This window comes from Oryctolagus cuniculus, chromosome 8 (genome assembly GCF_051225735.1).
Source record: "Oryctolagus cuniculus isolate XC-2025 breed Fujian yellow rabbit chromosome 8, ASM5122573v1, whole genome shotgun sequence".
NCBI lineage: Eukaryota > Metazoa > Chordata > Mammalia > Lagomorpha > Leporidae > Oryctolagus > Oryctolagus cuniculus.
Genome location: NC_142874.1, coordinates 147,501,004 through 147,523,278, shown reverse-complemented (window position 1 = coordinate 147,523,278; position 22,275 = coordinate 147,501,004). Strand labels below are relative to the sequence as shown.

Sequence of the window (22,275 nt, the reverse complement as noted above, 5' to 3'; positions counted from 1 at the left end):
GACCACTCCCCAAGGTGGGCGGGTGGGACAGCCAGCACCCGGGGACCACTCCCCAAGGTGGGCGGGTGGGACAGCCAGCACCCGGGGACCACTCCCCAAGGTGGGCGGGTGGGACAGCCAGCACCCGGGGACCACTCCCCAAGGTGGGCGGGTGGGACAGCCAGCACCCGGGGACCACTCCCCAAGGTGGGCGGGTGGGACAGCCAGCACCCGGGGACCACTCCCCAAGGTGGGCGGGTGGGACAGCCAGCACCCGGGGACCACTCCCCAAGGTGGGCGGGTGGGACAGCCAGCACCCGGGGACCACTCCCCAAGGTGGGCGGGTGGGACAGCCAGCACCCGGGGACCACTCCCCAAGGTGGGCGGGTGGGACAGCCAGCACCCGGGGACCACTCCCCAAGGTGGGCGGGTGGGACAGCCAGCACCCGGGGACCACTCCCCAAGGTGGGCGGGTGGGACAACCAGCACCTGGGGACCACTCCCCGAGGCGGGTGGGGCAGAAGAACATCTTGTGTGGGGCCCAGCGCTCATTTGCGTGTTCACCACGCGCACCTGCTGCAGAGCTGCATCTGTGTGGGCTCTGCGTGCCTAACTCCTCCCAAATGCCCAGCTTGGAGCAGATGGCCTAGTGTCCCCCCGCCAGGCACCCACAGAGGAGGGATCACGGACAACCTGGAGGGCGCAACGCCCAGGCTGTCTTTCCGCTCTGTGGCCAGAGGACCTGGCTCTTCCTCCCTCCTTTCCCTGCTCGAGCCGATAGATGTATTCTCGGTCCCCGTGGTTCCCAGAGCCTGTCCACAGGCCCCACATGTGGCTCAGCTGCGCTCGCGGGGTGTAGTGTGATTGCGCTAGGATGGAGCCGGGTGGTGGGCTGGGCCAGGGAGTCAGCGCAGAGCCCTCTGGGTCGCTTAGTGTCAGTGGACGGCAGGGCCTGGGCCGGTCGCCCCCTCCCTCCTGGTGTGGGGCACACGAGCACCTTTGTTTTGTGCCCACCTTGTCTCTCTGATACGAGGGTGAGAACTGCGGCCTGCTGGACTCCGCCCCGTGTCCACAGCCCTGCACACGCCTGGTGGGGGGGCACAGGTACGGGAGCTGCTCCCCCTGTGCTGGGCGCCATCGTGGCGGGTGCTCCCGAGAAAGGCTGACACAGGACAGCAGGGGTGGTGTGGTGTCTGGGAAAGGCGGGCGCAGTAGGCTTGGGGCCGGGCCTGGGGGCAGGGCTGTGGGGGGCTGGGCCTGGGGGGCAGGCTGCGGGGGCTGCGGGGGGCCAGGCCCAGGAGGGGGCAGGGTGGCAGTAGGCCTGGGGCTGGGCCTGGGGGGCAGGGCTCTGGGGGCTGCAGGGGGCCAGGCCCAGGAGGAGGCAGGGCGGCAGACCTGGGGCTGGCCCTGGGGGGCAGGGCTACGAGGGGCCAGGCCCAGGAGGGGGCAGGACTGCAGGCCTGGGGCCGGGCCTAGGGACAGGGCTGTGGGGGGGGGGCAGGCCCAGGAGGGGGCAGGGCGGCAGACCTGGGGCTGGGCCTGGGGACAGGGCTGTGGGGGGCCAGGCCCAGGAGGGGGCAGGGTGGCAGACCTGGGGCTGGGCCTGGGGGGCAGGGCTGTGGGGGGCCAGGCCCAGGAGGGGGCAGGGTGGCAGACCTGGGGCTGGGCCTGGGGGCAGGGCTGCGGGGTGGGGGTGGGGGGCCAGGCCCAGGAGGGGGCAGGGTGGCAGACCTGGGGCTGGGCCTGGGGGCAGGGCTGCGGGGTGGGGGTGGGGGGCCAGGCCCAGGAGGGGCAGGGCTGCGGCCCTGGCAGCCCCTGGGTGCCTGCGCTCAGAGAAGTGCCCGTTGCAGGTCCAGCCTATGACCTGACATTCTGCGAGGTCAGGGACACGTCCCTGGTGATGCTGTGGAAGGCCCCCGTGTACTCGGGCAGCAGCCCTGTTTCTGGATATTTTGTGGATTTTAAGGAAGAGGATTCTGGAGAATGGAGCACCGTGAACGAGGCAGCGACTCCGAATCGTTACTTGAAGGTGAGTCATTCCTCTGCGCTTTCCTCCCGTGTGACCGGTGATTCTGCTCACGGCCCCAGGTACCACGCCTGGTACCACGGGTGCTGGCCTTTCACCCCTGGGATCCATGGCGCAGCTGCCGGAGGCTCCAGCAGAGGGCAGTAAAGGGCCTTCCTGCTGGCACACAGGCACCTGGTGGGCTGGTGGGAGCCCAGCAGCTGAGACCCACTGTCAGTGGGCGGCCCTCATGCGGAGGACCGACACAGGCCGGGCCCCTCTGTGTTAAGCCCTGTGCTTATTTTGATTAATTCATGTGGTCACATATAGAAGTCTGTCTGATACACTCCACTTACACAACACACACAAAAGTGCAAACACACATGTACACACACATATGCATACACGCAGACACGGGGACACATTCATACACACAAAAATGCATAAACACTCAAACTTCTACACAAAAGCGCACATACATACATACACACACAATCACGGGGACACACATTCAAACACACAAAGCACAAACATACACATATATACACGCATACACATGTGCACATACAAACATACATGGACCCACTGGCACAGACAGATGCACAGACATACACACAAATACAGACATGCACAAGTGTGCACACACATACACACGTGTGCACATGGTTTCACTATATCTGCTGACATTACAATGCGTAAATTGCCTGTCCTCTCTAGATAGTTCTGTTTTAGCATGTGTGACTTAGCATTACCGGGTCAGTGGTGACCCCTGTCCTGGAACCCGGTCGGCCCACACCCCCTGGCTGGTTTCTTCGGAGGTTTAGGCTGTGTTTCTGGGCGTGGCTTAGGCAGAGGTGTGTGACATGGCTGAGCCTGGCTCAGCTCACACTGATGGGGCAGGGATGGGCGGCACCCTGTGGGCAGCACCCTGTGGACAGCTCCCTGTGGACAGCTCCCTATGGACAGCACCCTGTGGACAGCACCCTTGGGAGGCACCCTGTGGGCAGCACCCTGTGGGCGGCACCTGTGGGCGGCAGCCTGGTAACATACAGCAGTCTCTTTGCAACACGCGGAGCAGCCCCCAAGGACTCAGCTAACCAAATCCATTAGAAATGCAGGTAGAGATGTTTGTTCGTGGTTCCCAAGACGGATTCCAGTTAGCAGAATTGTGCAGATAAGAAGAGATGTGTGAGAAGATGACAGCGTTCGCTACCCGCGTCTGCATGAGGAGAGACGCGTTTACCTGTGCTGTGTCTGAATGTGATTTTGTGCTGTGGAAAATTACATCTAATGTAGGATTTGGGGGCAGGGGTTTGGGTCAGCAGTAAAGGCAGCAGTTAGGGCACCCAATGCACTGTCAGGACCCTGCTCCGGCTCCTGCTAAACCAGACCTTGGGAGGCAGCAGTGACGGCTCGGGTGATTGGGTGCCTGCCACCCATGGGCCTGTCCCCGCAGAGGAGTTGTGACTGCTTTGCACGCGGCTGGAGGTGTCCCCCATGCTTCTCCAGCTACACGAGTGAGGTGCTTTTTTAAAGTTTATTTATTTATTTGAAATACAGAATTAGAGAGAGAGATAGACAGACAGACAGACAGACACACACACACGTGCACACACACACAGAGCTTCCATCTGCTGGTTGACTCCCCAGATGGCTACAGTGGCCAGAGCTGGGCTGATCCAAAGCCAGGAGCCAGGTGTCAGGTCTGGAATAGCTTGGAGTTCTGGCTTTTCTTGCCCCCAGAAAGGAGAGATGGGAAAAGGAGACAGAGACCAATGTCAACCGAGACAGGTCGCTTTATTGAAGCAAGGAGGTGGCGGCAGTCTCCCAAGGGACTGCACACAGGGTGCACTTAGGGCTGGGCCGCTATCTGGTCGGGTTGACAAGAGAACTGGGCACCGGGGGCTCTCCAGCAGCCGTAGGGGGCCTCTCGGTTATCTAGCTTTCGTTTTGTAGATGGAGAGAGAGAGAGAGAGGCCATGAACCGATCTCCCATGGTGTGTGTGGGGGGCAGCGACATGCCCTTTACCAGGAACTTCTTCCAGGTCTCCCTCGTGGGTGCAGAGGCCCAAGCACTTGGGCCATCTTCTACTGCTCTCCCAGGACATCAGCAGGGAGCCGGATCAGAAGTGGAACAGCCGGGACTTGAGCTGGCACCCGTGTAGGATGCGGGCTTTACCTGCTACTCCGCAATGCTGGCCCCTCGGGTTAACTTTGAGGGGAAGGCAGTGAGGAAGATGAGGCAGGCGTGTGACGCGGCAGGTTAAGGTGCATCTTGGGGTGCCTGCGTCCCGTATCCGAGTGACGGCTGGGGTCCCTGCTTCTGCTGATCTCATGTGGGAGGCAGCAGATGATGGCTCAGTGCTTGGGCCCCTACCACCCACAGGGAGACCCAGATGAGTTCCAGGCTCCCTGCTCCCTCCCTGTCTCTCTGGCTCTGTCGTTCTGCCTTTCAAGTAGAGGAAGACTAATAAAAAACGAACATTTGGAAGACGTGGAGGACAGCGAGGTTATCTTTATCCCCCTGGTCTCCCCCGTCACTTCCAGGTCTGTGACCTGCACCAAGGTCGAATCTATGTCTTCCGCGTGCGGGCGGTGAACGCCAGCGGTGTGGGGAAGCCCTCGGATGTGTCGGAGCCGGTGCTGGTGGAGGCCAGGCCAGGTGAGAGCGCGTCCCGCCCAGGCCAGGCAGAGCTCACCGACACAGCGGGCTGCAGGAGGGTGGGCCGCACTGAGCATGTGTGGGCGTGTGCAGGGCGCCGTGGGGTGTGGGGAGGCACGAGGGCTGGCACGTGCCTGGGCTTTCTGTGGGCGCTCACAGCTGGGGCAGGAGCAGGCACACACCCCCGTCTTCACCGGGTGGCCAGAGTGCAGGAAGGAGGCGGTTTTGATGTGGCAGGTGCCGAGAGAGACATGTGGGAGCTGTTGGTGATTTTCTTGCTTGCAGTGCGTGAGAGCCCCCTGAGCCGTCCTCGCAGGGGCGGTGCTGCCCCCGGGGCACGTGGGCTGCCTCAGCCCCCGGTCGCCTGCCACCGCAAGCCCAGGTCTCTGGCAGAGCGTCTGTGTGATGTGGGCTCTTCTCCACCCCAGCAGAGGGCCTGAGGTTGGGCCTGGGTGTCAGGTGTCGGGCCAGGGGTCCATCTAAGGCCAAACCTGGAAACCACCCATGTCAACCTCGGAGCAGGGGAGGGGCCCGTGGGGTGCTGCCTGCTGCGCCCTGAGGGGAGGCTTAGTGCCCACAGGTCGGGCGAGGGGCTGCCTCGGCCTGGTGGGCGGCCTCAGGGGGTCCCGCAGGGCCCCGGACGCAGCCAAGGATGCGGTCCTGGCAGCAGTGCTCTCCGCTCTGGCTCCCGCCCTCTGGGTGCAGCTGCTGACGCGATGTAACCCTAGCTCTGCCCGCACCCCCGCAGAGGAACCCTGGGCACGCCGTGTTCCTCAGCACTCACCTCCTGCCCCTGCCCCCAGGCACCAAGGAGATCAGTGCTGGCGTCGACGAGGAAGGCAACATCTACCTGGGCTTCGACTGCCAGGAGATGACGGACGCGTCCCACTTCACCTGGTGCAAGTCCTACGAGGAGATCGCCGACCCCGAGAGGTTCCACGTGGAGACCAAGGGCGACCAGTAGGTCCTGGGCGGCTCGCTGGCGGGGGACACGGCCGCCCCTGGGCCTCACCAGTGCCCACACGCTCCCTCCTCTCCCTTGCAGCTCCAAGCTCTACTTCAAGAATCCAGACAAAGCCGACTTGGGGACCTACTCTGTGTCGGTCAGTGACACGGATGGCGTGTCCTCCAGTTTTGTTTTGGACGAAGAAGGTAATGCCCGCGGGTCACAGGCCCGCCCTTCCTGTACTAACCTGGAAGAGACTCCGTGGGTTAGAGAAAGGGCGGCCACTTGTGGTCGGGGATGCTTAGAGAGGTGCGTGATTCCTTTGGGAATTAAGCGCTGGGTTTGCACTCTGTGCACCCCACGATCCCGGGTCTTGAATGGCTTCAGTGTTCACTTCTAAAGCCGAATCTCAGAGTGCAGCAGCGTGGGCTCTTGGCAGAGAAGTCTGCTCACTGGACTGGAGCCTCGCCGGTGGGGGCCCCGTCCCTCCCTGCAGTGCTGAGAAGTGGGACGAGAAGGGGACAGACTCCGTGCATTGAGCACTGGCTGACGGCCACAGCTAGAACCGCCAGCCCTGTTCTGAGTGGAGACGGCAGACACGTGAGGAAGTTCGCTTAGCGTGAGCGTCTCAGCTCCCACGAGGCAGGTGCGGCCAGGGCCCACGCACTCCTGTGCTGTGTACCTGCCCACCTGGTCCCAGCCCACCTGCCTGGCCTCACAGGGAGCATGGCCCACTGGGAACCTGGCAGCACTGGGCAGAACCCTCTGGTCTCTGGGGACACTGGGTCCCTGGCTGCCTTGGTAAATTGTAGAGTCCTTGTGATGCTGTAAGCACTATGTGAGTTCCTTCAGCTGTCCACTGTGTCCTGGCTGACAGCCGAGGGGCCGCCAAGGACGCCTGGCCCAGGCAGGCTGCCGAGGGGAGTGTCTCTCTGCCTTGGGTTCCTGGCACAGGGCGTGCAGGCTGGGTGGCTCGGCTCCGGTCCATGCTGCTTCCACCAGAGCAGGAAGGGGTCCGTCATGGGGCCCGAGAGTGCGGGGGTGGGGGACGAGCTCTTGCCTTATAGAAACCCCACTCTCAGAGCGGCGGCCCAGAGCGCCCAAGGGCAGAGCCCTCCCGAAGCGGCCACTCTGCTGCACTGGCATTACGTTTCCAACAGACACTCAGACCGCAGCGGTGAGGCAGGGCCGGTGACCCCAAAGGCAGGAGGCAGCCAGAGACACACAGCGGCCTCGTGGGCCTGCAGGCCAGGCTCAGCGCTGGTGACATGCGGTGAACTCTCACAGAACAGCGAGATGCGGCGGAAGGGTGGCACTGGGACTGGCGGGCGCTGCCCTAGGCGGGGGCAGGGGTGTCCCTGTCGGCTCTGCTGGCTCCCTGGCTCCCTCTGGAAGGGTGCACCTGCCCTGTGCCAGCCCCTCCTCCTCAGGGCACCCCCACTGTCCCTGCAGGCCCTGGGCCCTTTCACTGCCGGGTCCCGGGCTGCCGATGGCTGCTGGTGTGTTGAGGGAGCACCCGGAGGACAAGGGAACCTGCGCTTTCTGCTTTCGGTCCAAAGTTCTTCCATGACCTCGTTAAACCTGGGAGTTGTGCAACCTCTGGTATCTTTTCTTAATTCCAGAGCTTGAGCGACTGCTGGCCCTGAGCAACGAGATCAAGAACCCCAGTAAGTTCGCACGGACCCCGAGTGCGCAGTTGCGAGCCGGGCAGGGCTGTGGTCATCAGCGCTGGGGGCTGAGGGACGTCTCTGGGAAAGTCACTCCTGGCACTTGGGCTTGTCGCTGTGGCTTGCAGAGACTGGCAGTGCGTGGTCTCCTGAATTCGGGGTTTAGGGTTAGCTGTCCCTAGCCCGTGGCAGCTGACCACAGTTGTCGCGTTGCATTGAAAACACGAAGCACATCTGGAAAGCTCACGGCTTGGGGTCTTCAGTGCCGTGGGCTGAGTAGAGTTTCAGTTTTGACTTTTAGTTCCCGTCATCCCGTGCAATGCTCCAGTGTGCATGTCCTCAGAACGCCAGGCACCTGGATTGGCGTCGTCTGACTGCACACAGCTCGTCTTCGCACAGGGTTCGTGCCTTACTGACACGCGGTCTCTTTCCTTCCGACAGCAATCCCTCTGAAATCAGAGTTAGCTTATGAGATCTTCGATAAGGGCCAGGTGCGCTTCTGGCTCCAGACGGAGCCCTTATCCCCAGACGCCAGCTTCCGCTTCGTCATCAACGACAGGGAAGTGTCTGACAGTGAGGTGAGTTCTGCACGGGGTCCCTGGCTGTGGACAGAGCCAGGACGTGGCTGGGGAGGGGCGCGGCCCGAGCCAGCAGCCTGGGTTTGTTTTCATTGCTGTATTGAGCTGTAAGAATTGGGGTGCAGAAGCAGACGAGACGGGGGGGACGCTGATTCTTGAAGTGTCCTGGGGTTTGGACTGGGTTAGCCAGGTGATCCATGAAGGCTTTGAAATCCGAGGCTGTTGGAATCAAACACTGACAAGTCGCGCTGTGGGGACTTCGAGCCCAGCGTTATGGAAAGTTCAGGTCACGCGGGAGACGTCCTTGACGATCGGCTTGTTGCTGGTCAGTCGTGGTCCTGAGCCGTGCGCTGCGTCTCTTGTGAGGAATCCTCCCGCAGCTCCTGCCCTGGCAGCGTCCCGTGGAAATGAGTTCCTGCGACTTCCCGGGCGCAGCCTGGACGAAGGCAGCACGGCGGCCGGAGGCACGAGTGCGCTGTGTGCGATCGCGCTCGCCCTGCATCTGCCGTCTGCTGTGCAGAGCGGTCCCTGGGTTGTTACAGGCTGTGGCCTCTGTATCTGGAGGACTCGGCGGTTTCTCTCTCGGACGGTGGCTCGCCTGGGACCCGGGTACAGGGCGCTTCTTCCGGTGGGGCCCTTCTTCATTGTTCAGAAGTGGGGTTGGGGGCTCAGGGATCCACCGCACTGGCTGCTGCCCTCCTCCCCGTCATACCCGGTGTGTTGTGTCGCCGATGAGCTCAGCTACTCCTCCGAGTCCTGTGTGCCTCATTCGTTCCTTCACGGCACAGAGAGCAGTTGGAGGCTTGAGAGGCAGAACTGCTGGTCTTCTCTGAGCTCGACCCTCCCCGCGGTCCTGCCTTCCCTCTGGAGGTGTTCGGCAGGCTGGCGGCTGCTAGGACGGCCGTGTGGGCGGGCATCCTGCACCGACAAGGGTCCTGTGCTTTCTGATCACGCGCATCTTGCTGGAGACCTGGCATTCTCTGAAGACTCACGCAGGCAAGACGGCTGGCTAAAAACTGGAAAGCACACAGCGTCTTCCAGGCTGCAAAGTCGGCCATGCAGAAATCCGCGGGAGCGCGCGGCCTGCTCGTGGCACTTGGCGGAGCTTCCTCTGAGCAGAGATCCTGCCGCGAAATGAAATGGAGTTCAGTGTCATTGCACTTACCTCCAGATCGCTTTTGACGAGCACTTCCTCCCTGCTGCCGGGGGGCTGCCTTGCACGTGGGCGTTGCTGGTGCACGGCTGACCTCGTGGGTTGTGGCTGCCCACCTCGGTTCTGTAATTAGTAACCGCAGGCGCTGCTTTGTGACGTCACATACAAGCCTGCGTTTGTGGCACCTGGGAGGTCACTGAGCTCCACCCGGCTGTGTCACGGCCGTAGCCAGAAGCCTCGTTACTGTCTACAACCTGCAATGCAGCAGCTGAGAGAACGGAAAAGGCCCCCGGCCACCCGGAACCTGGCTGGGGAACTCAGACTCTGTCATCCTCAGAGCCGCTGGGCAGGCTTTCCTGCTGTCCCTACTGCTGAGGTTTGAAGGGAGTGGAGCGGCTAGGACGAGGTGGGCCGTTGGTCAAGCCAGCTTGCTCCTGGCACTCGGAGGGGAATGCTCTGGGGCTGGCGCCGTGGCTCACTTGGTTAATCCTCTGCCTGCGGCGCCGGCATCCCATGTGGGCGCCGGTTCTAGTCCCAGTTGCTCCTCTTCCAATCCAGCTCTCTGCTGTGGCCTGGGAAAGCAGTAGAAAATGGCCCAAGTCCTTGGGCCCCTGCACCCACATGGGAGACCTGGAAGAAGCTCCTGGGTCCTGGCTTTGGATTGGCGTAGCTCCGGCCATTGCAGCCATTTGGAGAGTGAACCAACGGAAGGAAGACCTTTCTCTCTGTCTCTCCCTCTCACTGTCTGTAACTGTACTTCTCAAACAAAACAAACAAACAAACAAAATAAAGAAAGAAGTGACTACTCAAAGCTAGGAAGAAGGTCAGGGGTCAAGGCTGGGCCGAGTCCTCGGGCTGCCCCCTTCCTGCTCCTCTTTGGGGGCCCCACCAACTCCCAGGACCTCCAAGGGCGGGTCAGGGTGTCGCCCTGTGTTCCCGTGGCTGATCCCAGCTCTGACGCTCCTGCTGGTGCTCCCGAAACCAAGCCCAAGCTTTCCCATTCATTCCTGACCCTGTTCCGTGTCCCAGCTGGGAAAAGTCCCGGAGATCGCCGGCAGTGCGGTCGCATCTGCGCATTTGAAGCAGCCCTGGGATCTCGAGTCGTGGAGGAGACTTCGTGTTTGCTGCGAGTCAAGGAGCGCCCGAGGCAGGCACGTGCCTCACTTCAGCCTGAGCGTCCATCTGGTCACAGGCGTGCAAGGGTCTCAGCTGACGGCCGGCGCCCGTGTGTTCATCTTGTCTTCCCAGTGCGTGTCAGTTCACATTCAGCATTTGCTGATAACCTGGTAACAGAGTGGTCTGGACTGAAAGGCAGGACGGTTGCAGGACTGGGAGAATGGTTTGTAATGGGGCTAAATGGAAATTGCTTTAATTGAAGTGAGGTTTTTTAAAAGATGTATTTATTTGAAAGGCAGAGTTACAGAGAAAAGGAGAGACAGAGAGATCTTCCACCTGCTGGTTCACTCTTCAGATGGCCACAATGGCCAGGGTTGTGCCAGGCTAAAGCCAGGAGCTTCTTCTGGGTCTCCCATGTGGATGGCAGGGGCCCACACACTTCAGCCATCTTCCTCTGCTTTTCCAAGGCCATTAACAGGGAGATGGATTGGAACTGGAACAGCCGTGTCGGATGCCGGCTTTGCAGGCAGAGGCTTTACCCGCTACCCCACAGCACCAGCTGCGGAAGTGTTTTAGGGAGGCAGAATTCAGGGGATGGCTGAAGCAAGGGAGCTCCATGAGCTGAGATCAGCCTGGGGCAGCAGGCGGCAACATGAGTGAGGTCTTGGGGGACATCTTGGGTGGAGTGGAGGGTGCAGACGACAGAGGCCTTGAACCGAGGCAGAACCCGGAGGTGCCCCCAGGGCAGTGAACCGGAGATCCACACGACCTGCTTGCTCTGTTCCCGATGTTCACGTTCTGAGCTCTCTTGCCACGCTGGCCTTTGTCTACCGAGACAGAAAGCACCGCATTGAAGACCAGTGCCTGTGACTTCACAGAGCGGCTGCTGGGTCCCTGGCCACACAGTGGTCGTGACTGCCATCGTGTGCTCCCGTGGCTGCGGGAGAATACTGAAGCCGGGCACATCCTGGAGAAAAGTTTATTTTGCGCACAGTTCCAGGGTTCAGCACAGCATGGCCCTCCAGGCGGACACTCGTCGGCATCCCCCAGGGCACCTGCGCCTGCCGCGGGTGGGCCTTCCCTGTGCTGCCCCGAGCACCTGCTGCTCACCGCCCGTGAGATTTTGTTCCCTGCATCCTGGTCCCAGGACCTCCCACCTTCAGGCGTGTGGTCAGGATCCAGGAGGGGGGATCTTTGCTCAAACTCCTGATGGGCTGGGTCTGCAGGGGCAAAGCTGGTCTAGGGGAACCTGGGAGAGCAGACATTCAGGCCCTGGGGTGGGCGCTGGGCTGGGGAAGTCACCGAGGGCTCCTGCCTCCTTCCAGGGAGCTCACCATGCGGGCACAGGGCCAGTGTGCACAGGCACGGAAGGCCCCAGAGGGGACATTACACAGGGTCCTGTGTGATGAGGGAGGGGACGAGGGGTCTCCTGTGTAATGTCCCCTCTGTCTACAGACACAGGGTCCTGTGAGATGAGGGGTCTCCTGTGTAATGTCCCCTCTGTCTGTAGACACAGGATGCCATGTGACAAGGGTGCTGATGAGGGATCTCCTATGTAATGTCCTCTCTGCCTGCAGACACAGGGTCCCGTGTGATGAGGGTCTCCTGTGTAATGTCCCCTCTGCCTGCAGACACAGGATGCCATGTGACGAGGGTGGGGATGAGGGTCTCCTGTGTGATGTCCCCTCTGCCTGCAGACACAGGGTCCCGTGTGACGAGGGTGGGGATGAGGGTCTCCTGTGTAATGTCCCCTCTGCCTGCAGACACAGGGTCCTGTGAGATGAGGGGTCTCCTGTGTAATGTCCCCTCTGTCTACAGACACAGGGTCCCGTGTGATGAGGGTCTCCTGTGTAATGTCCCCTCTTTCTATAGACACAGGGTCCTGTGTGACGAGGGTGGGGATGAGGGGTCTCCTGTGTAATGTCCCCTCTGCCTGCAGACACAGGGTCCCGTGTGACGAGGGGTCTCCTGTGTAATGTCCCCTCTGCCTGCAGACACAGGGTCCCGTGTGACGAGGGATCTCCTGTGTAATGTCCCCTCTGCCTGCAGACACAGGGTCCTGTGTGATGAGGGTCTCCTGTGTGATGTCCCCTCTGCCTGCAGACACAGGGTCCCGTGTGACGAGGGGTCTCCTGTGTAATGTCCCTCTGCCTGCAGACACAGGGTCCCGTGTGATGAGGGTGGGGACGAGGGGTCTCCTGTGTAATGTCCCCTCTGCCTGCAGACACAGGGTCCTGTGTGATGAGGGTCTCCTGTGTGATGTCCCCTCTGCCTGCAGACACAGGGTCCCGTGTGACGAGGGGTCTCCTGTGTAATGTCCCTCTGCCTGCAGACACAGGGTCCCGTGTGATGAGGGTGGGGACGAGGGGTCTCCTGTGTAATGTCCCCTCTGCTTGCAGACACAGGATGCCATGTGACGAGGGTGGGGATGAGGGTCTCCTGTGTAATGTCCCTCTGCCTGCAGACACAGGGTCCCGTGTGATGAGGGTGGGGACGAGGGGTCTCCTGTGTAATGTCCCCTCTGCCTGCAGACACAGGGTCCTGTGTGACGAGGGTGGGGACAAGGGGTCTCCTGTGTAATGTCCCCTCTGCCTGCAGACACACAGGATGAAATGTGACAAGGCGTCCGGCATCATCGAGATGGTGATGGATCGCTTCACTATTGAGAATGAGGGCACCTACACCGTGCAGATTCACGATGGCAAAGCCAAAAACCAGTCTTCCCTGGTCCTCATCGGAGACGGTAGGCTGTGCTCGGTGTCACCGTGTCCCAGAAATACACGGCATTCAGCGGCCTTTGCCCCAGAGAAGTTGACACATATTTTTAATTTTTTCCCTTAAATGTGGAACGTAGCCTTCAGGAAGGTGCTGGAAGAGGCTGAGTTCCAAAGGAAAGAATTCCTCAGGAAGCAAGGTCAGTGACGGCGGTGCCTGGGGTCTCAGCTCACCTAGGCAGCCGCGGGAGCCGGGGGGACAGCAGGTGACCACGAGTGAGGTGTGCCTGGCTCAGCTGTGGGGCTGGGTCCTTCCCGTGCTCTGTGCTCCACCCGCGCCTGGTGTGGGCTTGCTGCTGTCCCCTGGAAAGCCACACCTCCGTTAGCTGCTCCCGTCCCAGGGAGGAGGCGCTGGGTGGAGCCGGGCAGCTGAGGTGACCAGCGCCCCGCGGCCTCCTCCTTACCCTGCTGGACACGGCGCTTCCCAAACATGCATTTCCTCTCGGCCCTCCCACACGTGACCTACCTGACGCCCCTCCGTCACTCCGCGAAGCGTGTGGCCCGGTGCAGGCTCTCCACAGACCACACCTGCTTAGTGAAACCTCATCTCCTGCCTGCCCCATACGACACACACACACTAGACACGCGTGTATACATAGCACGTACGCCGATGGGCCATGCACACATCTTACATAAGTGTACATATAATGCTACAGCATACACAGGCCATACATGTGTATATGTAATTCATACAACACGTACCGTACACATGTGTATACATAACATCTGTGATACATGTACACCATGCACACGTGCACACCTAACACCCAGAGAACACACATGCCTTCCACTGGTGCATTCCCGTAACACGCGTGTGGATAGCACCTGTGGAGTGCACTCACTCGTTTCACTTCTTCCTTCACTTAAACTCGTTTTCCTTCCTCCTCAGGCCCTCATTTTGCTGAGTACCTGCACTGGGACGTCACAGAGGAGTGTGAGGTCCGGCTCATCTGTAAGGTGAGCCCAGAGCCCCCAGCAGGAGTCTCGCTGCCACTCGCGCTGGCGCCACCTCCCGGGTGCAGTGTGGGCGGGAGAGGTGCGGGCGTGCTCAGCTGGGCGGCTTCCAGGCGTCCTGGGCATGTCAGGGCTCAGCCACTCGGGCCAGTCCTTTCAGGGGGTCGGGCTGGGAGTCTGTGGAGGTTCCCTTCGCACAGTGAGCTCCAGGCCACGAGGATGCCACCCGGTCTCGGGAAACGGGAGGCGCGGCTCAGGGCCAAGGCGCTTCCAGAGTGTTCTCCTGACAAATCGGATACGCTTGATTATTGTTAAGCACAAAAGTCCGCCTTTTCGCTAAGGGTCCAGCAAAGCCCCTCCCCCATCCTAGCAGTGCTGAGATGGTGCGGTGAGCGTCCAGTGAGTCCTCGTCCCCCGGGGCTGTCTTCCTGCTGAGGGTGGTCCTGATCGTGGCCACACCAGGTAGGCAGCGTTCGGCAGCTTCCCAGACCTCTGAGCGCCTTCTGCGTTATTTGCACATCCCCAGGTGCAGCCTCCGTGAGTGACCTTTCACACGCCCAAGGTCATGGCTGCAGGAGACTCGTTTGTCTTTCAGGTGCCAGGGTGAGGCCCGGCTCCTCAGCCGCAGGCATCCGGGAGAGGCTCGCCGTGTCAGAGCCCGTGCGTGCGGCTTCGCTCCTGCGTTTCCCGCACCCAGCCTAGTGCATACGGCTTCGCTCCTGCGTTTCCCGCACCCAGGCTAGCTCCTGTCTTGCAGGTTGCGAACACCAAGAAGGAGACGGTGTTCAAGTGGCTCAAGGACGACGTTCTGTACGAGACGGAGACGCCGCCCGACCTGGAGAAGGGCGTGTGCGAGCTGCTCATCCCGAAGGTATCGCGCGTGCACAGACGGCACTTCTGCACAGGCCTCCGTGTCTCCGCGCCCTCCCCTTTGCACCCGGCCTCCTCTGCCCAGGCCATGTCAGCACTCCCCGCGTGGAGGCCGTGCACCGGCTTCGTGTTAACAGGGCTGTGCTTTGTCCGCAGCTGTCCAAGAAGGACCACGGCGAGTACAAGGCGACCTTGAAGGACGAGAGAGGTCAGGACGCGAGCATCCTGGAAATAGCGGGCAAAGGTGAGGGGCCGCCGCCCGCCACGAGAGACGTACACTTCGTCCACAGGGCGGGCCCGGGAAGCCCCGTGGCCCATGTCCCCGCCATGGTGCACACGCCTCCTCGCTGCTCACCTGCGAGGGAGCCTCTGTGGGAGCTCTGGGCGCATGCAGAGCTGTTCCGGGGTTTGTGTGCAATGTCACTGCCGCCCACGGCCGGAAGCCGCGGCTCACCCCGTAGCCAGTGTTGCTGCTGTGGCGGACGCCATTGGAGTGGTTCGGTTAAGCATTTGGTTGGATTTATGCCGAGCAGAGTGTTCTTGTTCTTGATTAGAAAGAGTGGCTTGGAGGGGTTTACCGTGCACAGAAGCCTTCTGTGGGTCAGCGTTGCCTTTTCAATGTTCCGCTCGTCCAGCGACCGTCAGTTTACTCAGCCGTCCAGGGTGCTGCTGTCTGTCGAGTTGCACGCACTAATGTCTCTCTCTTCCTCTCCAGTGTACGAGGACATGATCTTGGCCATGAGCAGAGTCTGTGGTAAGTGAGGGCTCCCGTGTCTCAGGTCACTTTGGTGCCAAGATTGCTGTTTCCTGAGATGGGCGCTAGCCGCTGAAGGGAGGAAGTGAATGGGCCAGCGCCAGTGGGGCCAGGGTCAAGGTGGGCAGTGTGGGCTGTGGCCGGTCCCGAGATGGCCTGGTTTTCTGCTGCTTCCCTGATGGGATTTCAAGGTGGCAGCTGCTCCTTAGTCCTTTTTTTTTTTTTTTTTTTTTTTTTACGATTTACTTATGTATTTGAAAGGCAGAGTTATAGAGAGCAAGAAAAAGAGACACAGAGAGAGGCCTTCCATCCACTGGCTCACTCCCCAAATGGCTGCAACAGCTGGGGCTGGGCCAGGCTGAAGCCAGGAGCCTGCAGCTCCATCTGGGTTGCCCATGTGGGTGGGAGGGGGTGGGAGGAGGTGGGAGGGGGTGGGAGGAGGTGAGGGGGGTAGGAGAGGGTGGGCGGGCCCAGGCATTTGGACCATCCTCTGCTGCTTTCCCGGGAGCATTAGCAGGAGCTGGATTGGAAGTGGTGCAGCCGGGACTAACACTGGCGCTCATATGGGATGTCAGTGCTGCCGGTGGGAGCCTAACCCTCCGGGGTCTGTGTTTCCCTCTGAGAAATCCGGTTCCAGTCTGCCTTTGGTTAGTCCTGGCGACTGCTTGGCACCTGATGCCGTTAGCCTGTTGGTTTCAGATGAGGATAGCAACAGTGAGTTCTTACACCCCTGGCTTTGTGCAGGAAACCGTCTTCCAGCCTTGTGAATTATCTCTCCCTTTGCATTTTCCTGTCTGTGGGAACTGTGGGAACGCAGATACTGGTGTTAACTGGACGGTAGCAGCTGGTTTTTGTATAGTGCTTTGCGCTATGGTTGTGTGCTAGTCTTCCTGTGGGCTCTGGAGGGTACCTGGTTTGTGGGCCCAGCAGGGCTGGGTGGCTTCAGCAGGCCCCGGTCAGGGCCCCGGCCAGGCGCTTGCCTGCTGCCATGCACGCCTGGCATCCTCATGAGAAGCGCCTTGTGTCACGTTTTCACTGCTTTGTCCACGCAGCTCTGCACGTCTTTCGGCCTCTGCACGGTCCAGTGGAATGACCGCAGTTAGGGCTGTGATGTTCACGGTCACTGTGGCCGCATCTCCTGGGGACACACGTAGGCTGTGATGTTCACGGTCACTGTGGCCGCATCTCCTGGGGACACACGTAGGCTGTGATGTTCACGGTCACTGTGGCTGCATCTCCTGGGGACACACGTATGCTGTGATGCTCACGGTCACTGTGGGGCCACATCTCCTGGGGACACACGTAGGCTGTGATGTTTACGGTCACTGTGGCTGCCTCTCCTAGGGACACACGTAGGCTGTGATGCTCATGGTCACTGTGGGGCCACATCTCCTAGGGACACATGCACCACTTGGGAGGGGCCACACACGCTACACACAGGGCCACGTGTTGACAAACAGTTGCTCATGAGGTCTAGACAGAGTGAATGTGTACAGGAAGAGAGCAGGCTGGGTGGAAGACGGTGTTGTCGCTGTGTCCTAGTCACCGTGTCAGCTGCCCACAGCTTGCCCTGCCCTGCTGAGAGCCCCCGTGCCAGTGACTTACCTCACTCTTCTCCGGGAGGAAATCTGGGGTGGCCACATGTGCACACGGGCATCGCCTCACATCCTCAGACTCTGACACACTCAGGCATTCACACACTGACACGCTCACACTCATACACTCACACTCTCACACGAGCTCACTGACATGCACACCCATGAGCTCACACACTCTGACATGCTCACACATACACTCACACGAGCCCACACACTGACACGCTCACACTCATATACTCACTCTCACACATGAGCTCACTGACATGCACACCCATGAGCTCACACACTCGGGCATTCACACACTGATATGCTCACACTCATGCACTCACACACATGAGCTCACTGACACACACACTCATACTCATGCACACTGACATACACATACACTCATCACTCATGAGCTCACTGACACACTCATGAGCTCACACTCATACACACATTCGTCACTCACAAGCTCACTGACACACACTCATGAGCTTACACACACAGTCATCACTCAGCTCACAATGACACACATGCACTCTCACAATCACACTCATGCACTCACACATTTCCACACACACACTCTGACACACTTGTGCACCTGCCCATGTCCCCATTGAGTCTCTTTCCCACAGTAGTGGCCGCTGTCTGGTTCACAGCTGTCCTTGGGTTGGTGGGGTCGGGGTGGCCACTGTCACCGGCTTCTCCGCTGGTGCCCGTGGAGTCCGCTGGCTGTTGTTGAAGTCTGGAAGCCTGCAGTGTGTTCCCCATGGTCCCAGCCATGGCTGTGTGGCGTTAGGAGCCTCAGCTGGGGCTGGGCTGCTTCTCTCCTCAGGGAAGGATCTGACGGCGTTCACACACAGGCCTAGACAGGTGGGATCCACATCGGGGTGCCTGGCGGGCCTGTCCTGCCAGCAGAGGGGCCTTGGGTCACCCCGGCCATGTCTCCCTCCCCCTCTGGACACTGGCCAGGCCTGTGACCCTGCACCGACCCCAGTGCACTCTGAAAGGCGAGCACTTCCCAAGCCTGGCCTTCTGTGACCACACCATTTCTGTCTCCGTGGCTGAGGCCATTCTGCTGCCTGCAGTGGGTCCTGTGGGGGCCGGTCGAAGCCCCTCCCCCTGGCCTTGCAATGAGAGCCACGAACCAGGGAGGAGAGGGTCAGGGGCCCTGAAAACTCACTTTCTGCTTCCTGCAGGCCCTTCAGTTGCGTTCCTCATGCTGGCAAATCTCAGTCCTCAGCTGAGGTCTGCCTGCCCTGCCTCGTCGGTCCCTCCTGGTCCTCTCCCCTGCACAGGGAGAGCAAGGGCTCCGGGGTTGGGGGAGAGGGGTGTGCCGTGTCCCCCGTGGCTGCACCTGCCCTGCCTCGTCAGTCCCTCCTGGTCCTCTCCCCTGCACAGGGAGAGCAAGGGCTCCGGGGTTGGGGGAGAGGGGTGTGCCGTGTCCCCCATGGCTGCACCTGCCCTGCCTCGTCAGTCTCTCCTGGTCCTCTCCCCTGCACAGGGAGAGCAAGGGCTCTGGTAGGGGGGAGGGGAGAGGGGCGTGCCATGCACCTGCCCCTGCTCTCCTGGAAGCTGCCTCCCATCCTGTACTTTCTTGCCTGGCTACTGCCATCTGCTCCCTGCTTCCCCTTGTTTTAGAACCACAGGCTCCACCGCTGAGGCCCCAGAACCTTCGTGGCTTGGGGTGTGTGGGGCTGCAGATGCTATGGGGGTGGGGGTGGGGGTATGTGTGTGACTTTCCTCGTAGACACAGCTGGGTCCTCCCGCGTGACATTCCCTAAAGAGGACGTCCCCACGGGGGACACTGGCTCAGCCTCGGCAGAGGAGGGAGCTGTACCTCTGGTGAGAGCAGGAGGAGCCAGGCACGGAAGGGCCGAGGCGTGGCTGCCCCTTCAGGAAGGGCCTGGCAGGGTTGCTGGCACATGCAGGGTAGGCAGGTGGCAGACGCTGTGGAGGAGAAGTGGGAATTACTCATGGGTACGTGGAGCTTGTTGGGTGGGAGGTGGGATCCTAGACACCAGGGCGTGGGGGTGGGTCTTGGCCGTGTTCTCCAGGATCCCCGCACTTCCTGTGCAGCGGCCCGAGCCGCATGGCATGGGTGGCTGCGTCTGAGAGGCCTCCAATGCCGTGAACAGCAGCTCAGGGCCTGCCCACGGGAGGAGGCTTTGTGGAGGAGGAAGCAGAGGCCACAGGTGTTGGCTGCAGATCACCCACCCACAGCCTCCTCTCCAGGGCTCACTGAGGGCCCCCCAGCACCGTGACTGACCGCTGTGGGCCCAGGAGCTGAGCGTGTAGGGCTGTCTGGGCTGTCCGTGGTGTGGACGTGTGGGTGATGAGTGCGGCCCCGACTGTCCCCCCGCGCCTGAGGCCTCTCTGTGTCCTGCAGGGATGTCGGCTTCTCCCCTGAAGATCCTCTGCACCCCGGAAGGGATCAGGCTGCAGTGTTTCATGAAGTACTTCACCGAGGAGATGAGAGTGAACTGGTACCACAAGTAAGTGCGGGGCCGCGGCCAGGAGCCGTGGCAGGGCCCAGGTCTGTAAGCTTGAGCAGCTGTGTGCACCGTGGGCTTGGGGCCAGGCAGCGCGGCACTGGGAGGACCCCCAGGAGACAGGACCAGGAGAATGGAGTGGCCGGAGGCCTTGGAGATGGTTGCGGGGCTCGCGTGCGCCAGGGGTGGCCCGCAGCCTCCCTGGAGGGGAGCAGGGAGCAGGGGGACCACTCGTCAGAATCCCGCTCCTAGTTCCCATCAGGCAGCTTCCACCACGCCGGATTATCGGGGAAAGGAGCGGAGACAAGCCTGACGTAAGGCAGGCAAGGTCAGGTCTGTATGGCGAGTTTGTCGTGTCTCGTGCATTCCCAGGTGGGAGTCACGACCCGTGGAGGGCCACTGTTTCACGTCCCTGCCACAGACGTGTACCTGACAGCTGAAAGCCGGGTCCCGTCGCTCCCAGGACGGGATCGTGGGGGACGGGCCTCCGATGGGGCGGGGACAGTGGCTTTCAGTTCATCTCTGCTCGCGCCCACATCGGGAGGACACCGTTTTGGTTTAAAGAGATTTATTTATTTATTTGAAAGCTAGAGTGGCAGAGAGGAGGAGGGAGAGATAGAGAGATCTCCCACCTGCTGATTCACTCTCCAAATGGTGCAACAGCCAGGGCTGGGTTCCATCCGGGTCTCCCACAGGCTGACAGACACCCTCGGACTTGAGCCATCAGCTGCCGCCTCTCAGCCACGTTAGTAAGAAGCTGCATGGGAAGTGGAGCGGCTGGGACTCAAACCAGTGCTCAAATCTGTGGGGTGCTGGCATTGCAGGTGGTGGCTTAACCCGCTGTCCACAGCTCCAGCCCCAGGAGGGCAGCACCTCAGGCCTGTCCCAACCTGTGCCCCAAGTTCCAATGGTGTCGACAACTCCCCAACCCCTGCTCCCCCATGAGCTACAGCCCAGGCCCCCTCTGCCACACCGTGGGTAGATTTATCTAGTCAGTATTTCCAAAGACAATCCTGGTGGTTGTGACATTTGCTTTAAAAAGCGCTGTTTTGTTGAAGCGAGTCTGTTAGTGAGTGAGTTGAGCTGCTTATCATTTTGGGGCTTTTTCCCCATTTAAATTTCAACGCACCGATTGTTTTTGTGTCACGTGTTATGACACGTAAGGTAATAAGACAGACTGGAGCCTTCCACGGCTGTGTCTTCAGTAGCCTGTGTCCTCCATCAGACAGAGTTGCTGCAGGTCCGGTTTGTTAGGCAAGTGTGCGGAAGGAAGCGTATTTCTGTGTAGAGAGAATTCCGGAAATAAGAGCTTCGAAGTCTGACGCTGGTGAGTCTTGTGAAATAACTGCTTATGAGGATTGCTTTCTTAAGACGGCGAGTAGATGTATTTTCTCGTGGGATCAGTGGGAAGCAGAATGGATTGCAACATCTCTGTGCAGCCCCGGTCCCACTCAGGCTGTGTGGCTGTGTGCCTGTGCCACGTTGTCATGGACACGGCCAGCCCCGGCAAGGGCCACCCTTCTTTAGCTTTGCCTGGCTTGTCACAGGCCTGCTCTGTGCTGGAGCTGGGGCACAGAGATCACACACACACACACACACACACACACACACACCTGCACCTGCACAGGCACACGTGCGTGTCAGTTTGTGTTGTGTTAGGGCCGGCGAGCTGATGCTCCGTGAGGAACATCTAATCTCACAGATGCCCTCGGGGTAGGTAGTCGTCATGTCTTGTAGATGTGAGGGGGACGCAAGCATCGTGTCCCAAACCCTATGGCCAGCGGGCGAGGGAACAGGGCTTTGGACTCTGGGAGGTCCAGTCCTAACCACTGCTCTTCCCAACATGCAGGGAGGGGACTGACCACAGACAGAGAGACGCGTCCCAGACCATGGACTGGGCTCCGAGATAGCTGGAGACGGAGCGGCGTGTTACTGCACATTCCTGACTGATGAACGTGGCATCATTTATGCTTTTGCAAAATAGACATTATATAGCAAGCTAGCTCAGAATGCAAAATTTGGGATTTTAGCCTTTTGGGTGTCAGGTTTCCGTGGGATCATACAGCCATGCTGTTGTACAGCCCTCGGCACCTCCCTCTCCACTCCCCCACCCCCACCCCTCCCCCAGTGACCCCGGCCTGATGACTGTGAAACAGCATCACCCAGTCTGGGTCCTCTGTGGCCGGCCTGTTTCGCTCTGTGTAACATCTTCGGGTTCATCCTGTTGCCGTGTCAGAACTTCTGTCCTTGAGGCTGAAGGCTGTGCCATGGAATGGACAGGCTGTGCCATGCCTGGTTTATTACCTGCCCCTGACCCCTGGCTGCTGTCCCCTCCTGGCCATCGGGACCCGTGCTGCTGTGAGCGTGGTGTACTGAATGTGTCCCAGTGTTTGCTCTCGGTTCTCTGCGAGTGTCGAGGTCACGTTGTGTCGAGTGCATATTCAACAAGAAGGGTGTCACTTAGGGACGCTGGCATCGGCGAGTCAGCCCTGCAGGTGCCGTGCATGTGACACAGAGACCCGTGTCCCTCTCCTTTTCTAGAGACGCCAAGATCTCGTCCAGTGAGCACATGCGCATTGGGGGCAGTGAGGACATGGCCTGGCTGCAGATCTGCGAGCCCACGGAGAAGGACAAAGGGAAGTACACTTTTGAGATTTTCGATGGCAAAGACAACCACCAGCGCTCGCTCGACTTGTCGGGACAAGGTAAGAGCGGCCGCTCGGCATCCGGGGCTTCGGCCGGCTG

At 60.4% G+C, this 22,275-nt stretch overlaps 1 protein-coding gene across 2 annotated transcripts in view; it reads left to right on the top strand.

The window, feature by feature from the left end:
* Nucleotides 1-22,275, top strand: part of MYOM2 (myomesin 2) — an 80,179-nt gene that overhangs the window by 53,851 nt on the left and 4,053 nt on the right. For both annotated transcript variants that reach the window (XM_070047243.2, XM_070047244.2), the window contains 14 exons: nucleotides 1,830-2,008; nucleotides 4,532-4,646; nucleotides 5,450-5,606; nucleotides 5,692-5,798; nucleotides 7,215-7,259; nucleotides 7,701-7,837; nucleotides 12,705-12,849; nucleotides 12,961-13,020; nucleotides 13,770-13,837; nucleotides 14,592-14,705; nucleotides 14,861-14,948; nucleotides 15,420-15,458; nucleotides 19,428-19,533; nucleotides 22,072-22,235. In XM_070047243.2, the coding sequence (XP_069903344.2) occupies nucleotides 1,830-2,008; nucleotides 4,532-4,646; nucleotides 5,450-5,606; nucleotides 5,692-5,798; nucleotides 7,215-7,259; nucleotides 7,701-7,837; nucleotides 12,705-12,849; nucleotides 12,961-13,020; nucleotides 13,770-13,837; nucleotides 14,592-14,705; nucleotides 14,861-14,948; nucleotides 15,420-15,458; nucleotides 19,428-19,533; nucleotides 22,072-22,235 (1,524 nt within the window). The remainder of the gene's footprint in view (nucleotides 1-1,829; nucleotides 2,009-4,531; nucleotides 4,647-5,449; nucleotides 5,607-5,691; nucleotides 5,799-7,214; nucleotides 7,260-7,700; nucleotides 7,838-12,704; nucleotides 12,850-12,960; nucleotides 13,021-13,769; nucleotides 13,838-14,591; nucleotides 14,706-14,860; nucleotides 14,949-15,419; nucleotides 15,459-19,427; nucleotides 19,534-22,071; nucleotides 22,236-22,275) is intronic.